Here is a 12952-nt window from a genome sequence, read left to right as displayed (position 1 = left end):
GTTTAAATTTCAAAGAGAATGGTCAACGCCCCCACTACTAGCGACACCGATATTGTCCCAACTTAATCACCTACAAAGCTCAGTAGGTGTGGAGTTTTATCACAAAAGGCCTCATTGATATTAATAGTGAAAACATTCATTATATATTATTGTATTTTATTTAATCAAGTTTCCAATGTGAGACTTATATTCTTCAACGAAACTTTGAAATAACAACCCAATAGCATTGTTCTTAATTCACATAGAATTGCTATATAAGCTGGTTCTTTTCTTCTTGATATTACTTCTATTCTGTTTGATAAAGGAAAAGTGATTTTCAAATGATTTGAAGTCCGACGAAACCTTCACAGACAACATATATGGACGAAACCTTCACATTGAATTTAACGACATATATGGACGGAAATGAATATCAATCCTTTCATCGAGAAGGTGCACTTAAGACTTATTATATCTTATGGAATAAGTCGAGAGACAAGGGTAAATCAACAGTGGAGAGATCGAAATCACAGACATCGGAGAGATCAAAAAAACGGAGGTGACAGAAACAGCGGCGAGATCCGAAACATGGAAATCTCGGCCGACCCCTTAAAAGTTGGGAGTTGGGACGACAATGTCCAAAGTCCATAAAAGACATTGGTTTATTCAATCAGTCACGTATTGCACATGTTGACATTCAACAATGGAACATAAAGGCTATTAACTTTCAAGGACCAACAAGAGCCTGTAGGTAGTTAAAAGAGTTCACATCACCACCCAATCGATGTCCTCTCCTTTCCACAGTTTCCTTAGCCACGACACAACATGCCAACTGTGGCTATTATTGGTCTACAAGTCACAGCTACCATACACATGTGGTGTGCCCTCAAATACATAAGCAACGATTTTACTGTCTCTGGCTGAAAACAATTAGACATGGACTCCATGGCCTAAGGAGCTCGTGTCATATCTTATTAGGCTTGCGTCACTCCGCCCCTAAATACATTACAAGCCCTTTGCAATTCGTCTGTTTGAAATGAAGAAATAGCGTCGGTTCATTCTAGATACAGAAAACATTCAACCAAGAGCTTAAAAGATTTGAAGGGATTGAATGCATCATTTTGGCGGTGGAGAGGAGGATGTAACCAACAAAATGGAGACCAACCACCACGAAGAAAAGGGGAGGACCCTAATATCGTTCGCAAAAGGAAAAAATAAAATTTACATTGAGCTATTACAAATGATAGTTTGGACCGTTGTCTAGCAGGCAACTAATTAACATCCATGGAAACAAAAGATTTGCCAGAATGAGGATAGAAATAAAGATACCCTTTCTGAGTAAAATAACATAGAAATACACTTAAGCTACACCAGGATCAAGCTTATCACAACTGATGCGCATGAACATGGACATAGCTAACACATCCAAATCCAAAATTGGATGACGTGAGAGCACGTGTGCTCGTCGTTAAGAGGTGGGAAGATGAAGAAGAAATTTAACGTTCAAGAGTTATTCTTAGATGTATTGTTTATCCATTACCAAAACTAGTTAAATTAGGCAATGGACTTGTACGTCAACTTGTTCATACCAATTACCCCTATATTCCATGGGAATTTTTTTTGTTTTTCTGAGTGCAATTCAATTCATGCATGACCCATGTCCAACTGTCCACCCTGCAAGTAGGTTCATAGCTAGTGCTTGCAAGGTGTTTGTGCCACCTCATATTTGAACCATAAAGTGTGTTGATCCTTTCAGCATAGATATATTCTCTCCTCTTTTTGTTTAAACAATGAAAAATGGGGCATTAAAAAGAACACGGACAAATCAGAACCAGAACAATGCAACATAACCTCGTATAAAAAAAAATACAGAAAAATAATATCCAAATCTTAAGTATCTCATGTAGTCATGGTGATCCTGCATATCCTTAAACTTTCAGGCTACTCACAACCCATTCTCCAGACAAGGCACGAAGGGGTTTTCAGATCCGTCTGAACCCAAAACCACCACCATGTGATACAGTCTTGATTCAAATGTGGCCTAGAACTCCCACCTGGGAAGCTGAAATATTGAATTGTACTAAGAATCTTCTTCCTGAGTAGAATCCAGCAGATGAGCTTTGTAAGTTACTAACAATACCTCTGCTTCATCTCTAAATCTTGATATAAACTTATCCAAAAATTCATCCTCTGTCAAAACAAGTGCACCATAAAAAGTTGGATCCCTCTTCAATAGCCGTTTTGACTTTATAACCTCTAAAACCCTGTATCGGGCAATCACTCGGTTCTCCATGCTAAACATCAAAATCCAAGGTGTATGAATTAACACTGACTTTTTGAACTTAACCGTGTTCAAGAAGAAATCAATTCCTAACTTTAACTTCTCCTCCGATGTCCTAAGCAAACCTGGAGTTCTTCTAAACATTTCCATACATTCATCCTCTGAAAAGCCAAAAATACATAGCAGGTCCAGTTTTCTGCTGATTGTCCCACTGCGCAAACAACTGACTGTGTAGAGAGCATGAACCAACATCCTAGAATTCAATAAGAAACCCATTTCCAGAACCCGTGAAACAAGGCTTCTAAGTACAGATTCTTGCACAATGAAAAGCCATGGCTGCCTCTTCAATAGCATGGTAAGCTGAGAACCAACAATTCCACAACTCTCCATAAAGGCAATGTTGCCCAACAATCTCAATTCTGGATCTTTCCTCACTACCCAATTGCATCTACACAAAACCCGAATCAAATCCTTGGCATTCTCATCATTCCCTAAGATTTTCTTGAGAATTTCAATACAGGGTACTAATTTTCTTTCCAAACTAACAGTCAAAAGCGTGGAATTCTTGGAAATCAAACTAGCAAGATCAGAACTGGAAAGACCTAACTGTTGAAAGAACTCAAGCTTTGGCCTTAGGGTCTTATCAATATTAGAAAACAAGATTTGGGGTGAGCCACGCACAGCAGAGCGGATATGGGTATCGGAGAGTCCAAGCTCTCGAAGAAAGCTACGAACGGATTGGGGCTTTTCAGGGGATGTGACCCAGGAGAAGCGATTCGAGATTGAGGACGCTTGGGTTTTGGTAAATTTGAAGGTACTGATAAGGTAATCTGTTAGGTGAGAGTTTCCATTTGGGTTTGGGATTTTCATGGGTGAAGATAGAGAAGAGAAAAGAGATATGGAAAGTTTGGCCGTGTTAGAGGGAAGGCATTGGAATTTTGGAGGTGAACGAAAGAACATAAGCGGTTTCAGAGCTTTCATTTGCACCTATAGCCATATATAAGTGCATTTATATATGTGACTATATAAAAATATTGAGAGAGAGAGAGAGAGAGAGAGAGAGAGAGAGAGAGAGAGAGAGAGATGGGGAGATTTTTGTGTTGTATGATTATGAAAGAAAGGAAAGGTGACCAAGGGGAGGGGGAATCAAAGGTAAAAATGAAAGATATAAAGGAATAATTAAGTGATGTTCTTCCAGTGGGCACTTTAATGAAGAAAAGAAGCATTGTACATTGGGAGAGGTATAAGCGTTTTTGTCTCACTTGTAATAGTTCTTAATTCTCAGTCATTTGATTTCCTAATATTACTGATAGTTTAAACATTTCAATAGGGAAATATTGTTACAACATTTCTTGAATGTAATGGCAGACAAGTTACCAAGTAGTGTTTCCTTGCTTGCTGTTCCAAGCTCACGCAGAGATACATTCTGTCAAGAAGCATGAAAGATGATTTTTTTAATTTAACATGTATGCCAAACTTCAAAAAGGAGTAGAACAAAAGCTAAAAGTTTTTGAAGATAGAGAAGATCCAATCCAAAAGCATCACCATGTATGCTTCATCTTAACATGAAAAAACAAATCAATTCAATCAAATTTCAAAACTGACATTACACAATCAGATAACCAACAAATAAAAAAAAGTTCAAACATGACATATGGTTTTTTAATTCTTAATAGGAAACATTACGAAACAAAATAAATAAAAATGCAGCACAAGAACTTAAGTAGGAGGCCTTGTTGTCAGGAAGATCCCCTTTAAGGAACAAGAATCTATGATGTCAATTAAGTTATGCTATACCTCTCAGACATATGGTTGGAAATTTCCTAGCTCAAGCTCCATGTACAAATTTGTAGTCTGTATGATCCCGTTTCAGGAACAAGAATCTTTGTCAAATAAGTTACTCTATACCCCAAACATATATGATGAGGAATTTCTTATAGCTCAAGCTCTACGCAAAGATTATACCATGTGTGAAATAACTTCAGCGAAAAAATTAGAGATCCATGGCACACAATCAGACAACCATGAAACGAAAAATTCTGAGTAATAAGATTAATTTTCTTTGTATTACTCAAGCTAACTTTACATATAACAAAAACAGAACAGAACCAAAACATGAAGAAGCAGAAGAGAGAAACAAAACTAGAGGCATTATATCAAAAACTGAAGCATAACGTCTTGTACTTGTGGTGATCTCTTTTCAACTATGACATCTAGATGTGTAATAAGTTACACAAAAACTTATGACAAGGTATCTCCTGGGTCAAGCTTTGGTGTACAACACATTCAATTGATTATATATCTAGCTTTGAAATAGAATTTAAAACACTTATTGAAAACAGAACAGAACCAAAACATGAAGAAGCAGAAGAGAGAAACAAAACTAGAGGCATTCTATCAAAAACTGAAGCATAACGTCTTGTACTTGTGGTGATCTCTTTTCAACTATGACATCTAGATGTGTAATAAGTTACACAAAAACTTATGACAAGGTATCTCCTGGGTCAAGCTTTGGTGTACAACACATTCAATTGATTATATATCTAGCTTTGAAATAGAATTTAAAACACTTATTGAATGGACATGGTTCGTTGAATTGATTATATACCTAGACTGAAAAATAAAAGAACTTACATTCCTTCACTTGCAATTAAGGCCCTGACCCGTCCCAGGAACACAATGCAAGTGCAACACGATTGTTTCGCAAAGTAGGCAGGTAAGCGGTGCACAGGTTACAAAATGTGTTTGAAAATTGTGGAACACTTTCATTAGCAGTTCCAACTGGTGGGATGTATTTGCATTCTAAAGTGGAGCAGTGTCTTGAAAATATGAGGGATAATTCTTTGTGCTAACTATCATTGTTGACAACCTGTGCACTGCTTCCCCACCTACTTCGACACTTGAGCGTAAACATGACTGAAGCCAGAATTGTTTGTTCAGGCCGACTAAACTTCCAAAATGAACATTTTTTTTAATGGAAGGTGATAGAGCCTTTGTTTAATGAAAGAAACGATTAATTCCATGGCACATAGAACTTGTAGGACTAAGTTAATGAAGAGAAGGGGAAGGGGGAAAAAAAAAAAAGAACGAAACGGAACCTACAATTCTATAAATTGGGGTGGAATCAGTTCGGTTACCAGAAAATTATGACAGAATAAGAAAATACAAAATAAAATAAAAAAGGGGCAAGCTACATCTTTTACAACTTCACCAATTTTTTGATTGACAATATAACAGAAGCCAAACCCAAATCAAAACAGATGGATTCTTATAAGACAAACGCACCATTAATCAATAAACCCAAACAATTCATTCCCAAACTAACTTGAGTAATTCACCATTCAAATGTAAAGTAACAGTGCCTACAAGAGAGAAATTACCTCAAATCAGCATCTGAATTTGGGTCTCAACTGAAATTCCCAAATTGGGATTTGAGAGACAGAGAGAACTGAAAACCTAAAAGACAACAAAGCAACCATATAAGTCAAAAGTAAAACAGAAAAAAATATATATATAAAAAAATTATAGAACTCAGAAAACAACTGAGAGTGAGGTGTGTTCGAAGAAAAGAGAAAAGACTAACAGAGAAATGATGAGTTGACCTCGCAATGGGGAGGGAGGGAGAGATTGGCCTCTAAATCTGAAGTCAGCCACCTCAAATTTGGAGGCTGGCAAGGTCGTCTCCTTCACTGTTGTTGGCCTGAATAGAGAGAAAGAGAGAGAGGGGTGAGGATGAGAGAGCCGACGAGAAGAGAGAGACGACGCCAACAACGATGGAGCATGAAGGAGGGATGGGGACGCAGAGGACGAATGATGGCAGTGTGGACTTTGTCGCCGATGTCGGTGGATGTGGCGGGGAGCAGCGGTCTGGAAGAGAAGACTTGGATGTTTGTCTGTCGATTTTTTTGGGTGAGTGTTAAAGTGAAGTTGCAGAGTACGCGGAGGATGGAGTCGAAGTAGAGGCTGAGTGAGTGATGGTCTGCGCCGCTGTGCTGTGTTTACGCAATAAAGTCACCTTTTAGTCCTTGTAGGTTTTCGGATGTTACACTTTGGTCCTTTTGGTGTCACAACTGCCAATTTGATCCAAATAGTTTGATAAAGGTCGCAATCCAAGAACAAGTAAAAATTTCCTTCCAACTCCCTAATGTTGTAAGCATGTGCTCTTCACATATAGGGGTATTTCTGTCTACTCGTGTTATCTACCTTACTACTTGGCTAAATCTCTTCCTATTTCGTAAGAGCTCTTAAAAAATTTAGACTCTTGGGTTGAGATTTCGATCAATTTGTAGAAGGATCATAGTGAGAAAATTTTAATTTAGAGGTCGCAGAAGTAGCTCATCTCGTCATGAAATACTGATTTAACTCTCTACGTGAGGGGCATGTGCTTACTCCGTCATGAAATTGGACTGAAATTTGGACGTGTCAAATTGGATGGAAATTTGGATATGTCCTTGAATTTTAATGAAAAATCAAACTATATGGATCAACTTGCCAAAATTGAAACCACATGAATTCAAAGTGATTTTTTTTTTTTATAAAAAAAAAAAAAATTTTAATTTAAGGTTTTTTTTTATTGTAAATGGTCCATGAATGTATTACCCTTTAAAGAAGCATGAAAGGTGAGTTGATTAATTTCACAGATATTTAACTAATTCAGAAAAGGAGTAGAAGAAAAAAGTAAAAGTTTTTGAAGATAGAAAAGATCCAACCCAATAGCATCACCATGCATGCTTCATTTAAAGAGGGCAAAACCATGAACCAGTTCATAATTGTATACATGCAACTAACTGGAAATAGGAAATATATCCAACCAAATTAGGAGACCCACATTACACAATTGAACAACCAATAATGACAAAACAGAACCATTTAGTCATCTGTGCCCCCACCAAAGACACTTTGGATCCCGAAGCTTAGAGAAGTGCTCATGAATAAGTCCTTATGGAAGTCGCTTGAGATTTCCGGATTGATGGATTCTAAATTTACAGAGGAATCATCAAAGTCAAAAGGGTCCAAAAGTGAAAACAAAACATTGTTAGAAATGCAAAGAAACTGATTGCACAAACCAGAAACGGCGTAACCATTTATGGGATTAGGAAGTTGTAAATCCAAATACTTGGGAAATGCTTCATAACAAAAGAGTGAGCACCTTCTTATGCTGTGTCATTAAAGAAATATTCACAAGCATTTTTCATGACATTCATCTCGTGACGGAAATTTATGAATCTTGAACTGCTAATGAAAGTGTTCCACCATTTGCAAATACATCTGATCACTTGTGCACCACTTCCACGCCTTCTTTCACACTTGAGAGTAAACGTGAGTGGAGCCAGAATAGTTTGTTCAGGCGGACTAAACCTCCAAACAAAACATTTATTCTCTTTTTTTAATGGAAGGTGATAGAATTTTTTTTAATGGAAGAAACAATTAATTCCATGGCTGGCATAGAACTTGTAGGACTAAGTCTACGTGATATAAATTAGGAAGAGAAGAGATTCACCAGCCACAGTTGCTTACTCAAGAGTCAGCAAACTACAACTCAAGACCAACCCTCAATTCTATAAATTATACAGGACTAAATTCCATAAACTAATGCCAGAAAGTTATGACTGAATAAAAACCACAAAACCAGCAATCTACCACTTTTCCAACTGCACCAAATTTTTTATATATAAAAAAAAAATACAGGTAATCGATAATAAGAAAAGAAAAACCAAATCAAACACCGAGATTCTCATAAAACAAACGCACCTTTAATCAATAAACCCTAACAATTCATTCTCAAACTAAAACGAGTAATTCGCAATTCAAATGTAAAGTAACAGTTAGAGAAGAATTACCAAAAATCAGCAGCTGAACTTAGGTCTCAACTGAAATTTCCAAATTGGGATTTGAGAGATATAGATAGAGCTGAAAACCTAGAAGAGAACAAAGCAACTATATTGGCACAAAGTAAAACTCAACTCAGAAAAAAAAAAAAAAAAAATTATATATACACAATTCAGAAAACAAAAAAGCTGATGAGATAACCTCGCAATGGGGAGGGAGGGAATCAGACTGCTGTGCTGCGTTCGAAACTTGGAAGAGAAGAATGGAAGTGGAGAGAACTTTGAAATGGGCTTGGGCTTGCATGTAAATTTCATGAACTATTATTTCTGCTTAAAAACTTCAGCATGAATGTTTGATTGCATTGGCTCAAAGGCTCTTGTTTAATAAGAGTTAACTTACATTGGCACCTTATTAGGTCTTTCCTCATTTTACAAAACTCTTTTAAGGTTTGAGAAATTACATTAACACTTTCTAATATTTTAAATTGTTTTTACAAGATCCTTCTTGTTAATTTTCCGTTCAAAAATTACTTACATCATTACAAGATTTCTCCAAATGATAAAGTTAACTTTAAAGATTAGATGACCCATACACCCTCTAATCTTTGAGGTTATTTTTATCATTCGAAGTAATTTTGTGAAGACATCAGCAATTTTGGACGAAAATTAACGAAAATATTTTTTTTAATACAATTTGAAACCTCATGAGGTACTAGTGTATTATCTTAAACTTTAGGGGTTTTGTAAAAATCTGAAAAATCTTAATAGGTGTCGTGCAAATAATTATTCATGCTGGCATGTGCTCCTCTATGAACTGTCTAGGTGAAGATCATACACTCGGACTAATTAGATCACCAATGCCATATGTCAACAAATGGCTGTGTCTTACATTAAAAACATTCCTAACCCTCGCCAAGTATCATTCATTGGTTGGCCCCTTGTGATCAGTACCTCCAATCATAATTAGGCATGGCCAAATAAGATCGCTTTTTTTATGATTAGGGCATGGCCCGAATAAATATTTTCACTCAGACACTCTGCCCAAATACTCTCTCATCAACCCTAACTTTGTTCTAACTTTGCAATCAAAGAGGGCTTGACCGATACCACACTCATGCCTCTTGGATGATAAGTTCAATTCTTTTCTGTGCATAACAATTCCAACAAGAGAAAGAAGTACCTGAAGTTTCCACCTTACCGGGTAGAAACTCTAACTTTGATCTAGTCAAAGTCCTACGTTGTTGACCATACACTTGTATAGACCTAGATTTTTTCGCTTATCATCATCTTTATCATGCACAAGCTCCTTCATCCGTGTCACCTCCGGATTTACCCTCTCACTTGTAGTGGGTTTCATCTTGTTCTACAAATTCAAACAAGCATAAAAGGCTTCTGAAGTATTCCCTCTCAAACATTTCAAGACTTGCCCGAGTGTAAATGCATGTCATTTGATGTTGCATTGGTGTTCGAAATAGCAGTAAAGGTTTTTCATTGTTATCAACATGATCAGCCATTAACTCCTTATGCCTCTGTGAACCAAGAGCTCTTCCAAAATGTACAATGAATTCCATAAATGTGTTTTTTGGGTTAATATATTGTTTGAAAAATGAATGACAGCTTTCGGCCCTTTGAATACTTAACATCCCAGCCAAAAACACATGTTTTACATATGATGGAAGCCAATTCTCCGCAAAGCATGAGCTTAGCCAAGAATGGTCTTTCAGCCCATTACTTGTGATGATTTCATCCCATTTCACATCAAATTCTTCTTTCGTGTCCATACCTAGGCCTCATCATTTGGCCCGCGGGCTCATGGGCCAATGGGGGCCCGCCCGGCCAATCGAAAAAAAGCCTGGGCCGGCCCGTTATGGGCTTTGAGATGGCTCCGCCCGCCTTTGGCCGGGCTAGGCTTAGGCTTGGGTGTCTAAAGCCCGGCCCGGCCCGATTAAGCCCAAGAAAGCCCGGCCGAGCCCGCCCACAAAAGCCCGGCCCGTTAGGCCTGCATATATATATAATTATGTATAAATAAGAGTTTAGGTTTAGGATTATATCACTTAAATCAAATATATAATTTGTTTCATTTCATTTACTTTTCTTTACTCATTCCTAATTTATAATTGGATGATTAGCACATTAATTTGTGTCAATTATTAATTCAACAATTTTATATATATATATATATATATATATATATATATAAGATGAACAACATATCACATCACCAAATATAATCATATCACGAAATATAATCGTACCACCAAATATAATCATGCTTTTCTTGAACACATCTCCAAATATTTGCATATTTATTCATACCATCCTTTAAAAAAAATATTTTTTTTATACTTATTATTTTTTAAAATTATTTCTTAAAATGTATTACGATCTAATTATGTAATAACCTCAAAAATAATACTTGATTTTATCATTTTTGTGAAAAATCTTATAAGTTGTGTGACTTTATTGGGTGTTTTATGAATTTGGTTTGATGTGAAAATATTGGAATTAAGTGAGTTTAATCTCAAATTTGGACTAAAATGCCATTATGATTAAGTTTATGAATTTTTTTTAATGAAATAAGGCCCGTTTAGGCCCGGCCCGCTGGGTTTAGCCCAGCCCGGCCTAATGGGCTTTCTCAAGCCTGGCTCATGAGGCGGGCTTGGGCTTTGAATTTTCTAAAAAACTCGGCCCGGCCCGGCCTGATATTTTCTCTCTCCTCTTTAAAGCTCGGCCCAAGCCCATTAAATTTGGGCCAGGCCGGGCTAGCCTGGCCCGGCCTATTGACGAGCCCTATCCATACCCCATATGCATTTTGCATATTTTCGAAAAACATTCTCCAATGTCAGGTTTCTCCGTAAATTTTTCAAGATATGCCATATGCAATATCTATGGAATGTTTTCGGAAGAGTTATAACAATTGCCAATGACATGGCTGCATCTTGATTAATTATGATAATTTCGGGTGGCTCACCTGGCATGGCTTTCTTGAATTCCTTGAACAACCATACAAATGAATCTGTGGTTTCACTAGTTAGGAATGCACAACCAAAACAACAATGTATGTCGATGGTTATTAACGCCTAACAAAGGTGAAAAAACCATCCCATAATGGTTCGTGTTGTACGTTGTATCAAATACCACACCTCTCCAAAAAAACCCATAAACTCGTCTTAACCTTGCATCTGCCCAGAAAACATTACCCATCATTCCTTCCGAATCTACCTCCATCTTGAAATAAAATGATTCATTCTTTTCTTGCTCAGCCAAAAAATGCTCCTTCAGCAGCTCTGCAGCATGCCCAATCACCTCTCCCGCATGTCCCTTGCATAATTATAGACATCTCTCTTAACAAACCCAACATTTTCCAATCCCCCTACTTGCACTTCAAGAAGGCTTACCTGTTTATGTACATGGATATTAACTTTGCTCATATGTGTGCTATAGACCTTTATAGACTCTGTTAAGTTACTATAAGATCTCAATAGATGGACTTTATCAACTGTGGTCATGTCATGGTTATGTACCTCATTGAATCCTACAACAATGTACTTATTCTTGTCTTTTACCTTCAAAATCACACGTTTAGCCTTGCAACCAGTTCAAGTACAACCTTGATGTCTTCTCTTATGAGTAACAATGCTTGTCAACGAATACCCTCGTTTACAACAAACGTATTCTTTCCTTGTTACCTCTTTTGTCAATGTGCATATGCTCGTTGTAGAACACCGATTGCCGAATTCGGCTTTTGCGGCATACATATTATAAAAATTAAACACATCCTCACAACAATCAAATTCAAGTCTCAATTTTGATTTGAAGTCCGAACTTACTTCCAGTATCACCTGTCCTTCACACTCCATTTCACAATTCTTGCAATTTAACCCTGAATATCACATCACAACCATCATACCAACATTGACACATGCTTTCAAAGAGTTTTAAAAATATATATATATATATATATATGTATGTATATTAACTAACATATGACATGAAAATGACTCTCTGGTGAAACATTAAAAACCTACATACAAACTAACGTAACTCATGCTGATGCCCAATACTAAAATTAACAAATACAATATATCACTTACCTCATAAGTGATTTCCAACTTCGAAATTTCAACAAATATGACAATGTAGCCCTTTTAGATCTGTACATCAACCCCAAAAACTTTTCATTTTCCTCAACCTCTGTTTCAACCGTGCTCAAGGATTTCAAAACCAAGAGAACATAACCACAATGGTACGGTAGCCAATTTCCAACTCAACGCCAGTTTCGATGTTGGTTAAGGATTGACAAATGTTCCAACCAAAAAGATCAAACCACAAAGATGAAAATATAAGATCCAAGATTGCTTTGTTTCGCTTGAATGAGAAAGCTAGAAAAATGAGGGTATCGTTTATGTGTTCTTCCTCAAAGCGAATAAGGAATAACAGGGCACTATCTCTTCAGTGTTAGTGTTCTTCCTCAATCAAAGATGATTAAAAAAAAATTGGCCTCCTAATTGAACAAAGCAAACAGCTATTTTGGAGGGAGGAAAGAGAAGAAGGCCTCATTCTAATACAACACTTTCACGTACAATTGCTTTTCACGCAACCGTTAGATTAGATCCAACGGTGTTCTCATATAATATTCTCATATAGGTATTCTCACTAGATCCTTTCCCTTTAGTTATATATCTATTCTTAGCACTAGTGACATAGATAAACCCTACACCATTTAATTTCTATAAACAAACCCAAAAAAAATCCAAAACATAATAGCTAACCTTATTGAATTTAATTTTGATTATTAAATTACTTTGATACCCTATTAAGTGTTTTGGTTTTTTTATGAAGTTTTGGGGTTGGGCTTGTTTTA

The 12952-nt window shown here is 36.7% G+C and overlaps 1 protein-coding gene across 6 annotated transcripts; it reads right to left on the bottom strand.

Moving 5' to 3' along the window:
- Window positions 1–1737: 1737 nt before the first annotated feature.
- LOC117631279 lies at window positions 1738–8311 on the bottom strand. 6 transcript variants are annotated; one of them, XM_034364337.1, is made up of 4 exons: window positions 5844–6292; window positions 5641–5716; window positions 4058–4114; window positions 1738–3686 (listed from the first exon to the last, which is right to left on the bottom strand). In XM_034364337.1, exon 4 carries the CDS (start codon window positions 3239–3241, stop codon window positions 2060–2062), a length of 1182 nt encoding a protein of 393 aa, XP_034220228.1. In that variant the 5' UTR covers window positions 3242–3686; window positions 4058–4114; window positions 5641–5716; window positions 5844–6292; the 3' UTR covers window positions 1738–2059. The 6 variants fall into 6 exon arrangements, with proteins under 6 accessions (XP_034220228.1, XP_034220225.1, XP_034220227.1 ...); XM_034364334.1 differs by lacking the exons at window positions 4058–4114; window positions 5844–6292 and adding an exon at window positions 8291–8311; XM_034364336.1 differs by lacking the exons at window positions 4058–4114; window positions 5844–6292 and adding an exon at window positions 8291–8309 and having other exon boundaries at window positions 5641–5708.
- Window positions 8312–12952: the final 4641 nt, after the last annotated feature.

Source organism: Prunus dulcis, chromosome 6, assembly GCF_902201215.1.
Source record: "Prunus dulcis chromosome 6, ALMONDv2, whole genome shotgun sequence".
Taxonomy (NCBI): Eukaryota; Viridiplantae; Streptophyta; class Magnoliopsida; order Rosales; family Rosaceae; genus Prunus; species Prunus dulcis.
Note: the sequence above shows the minus strand (reverse complement) of the source record. Positions and strands in the feature narration are given on the sequence as shown.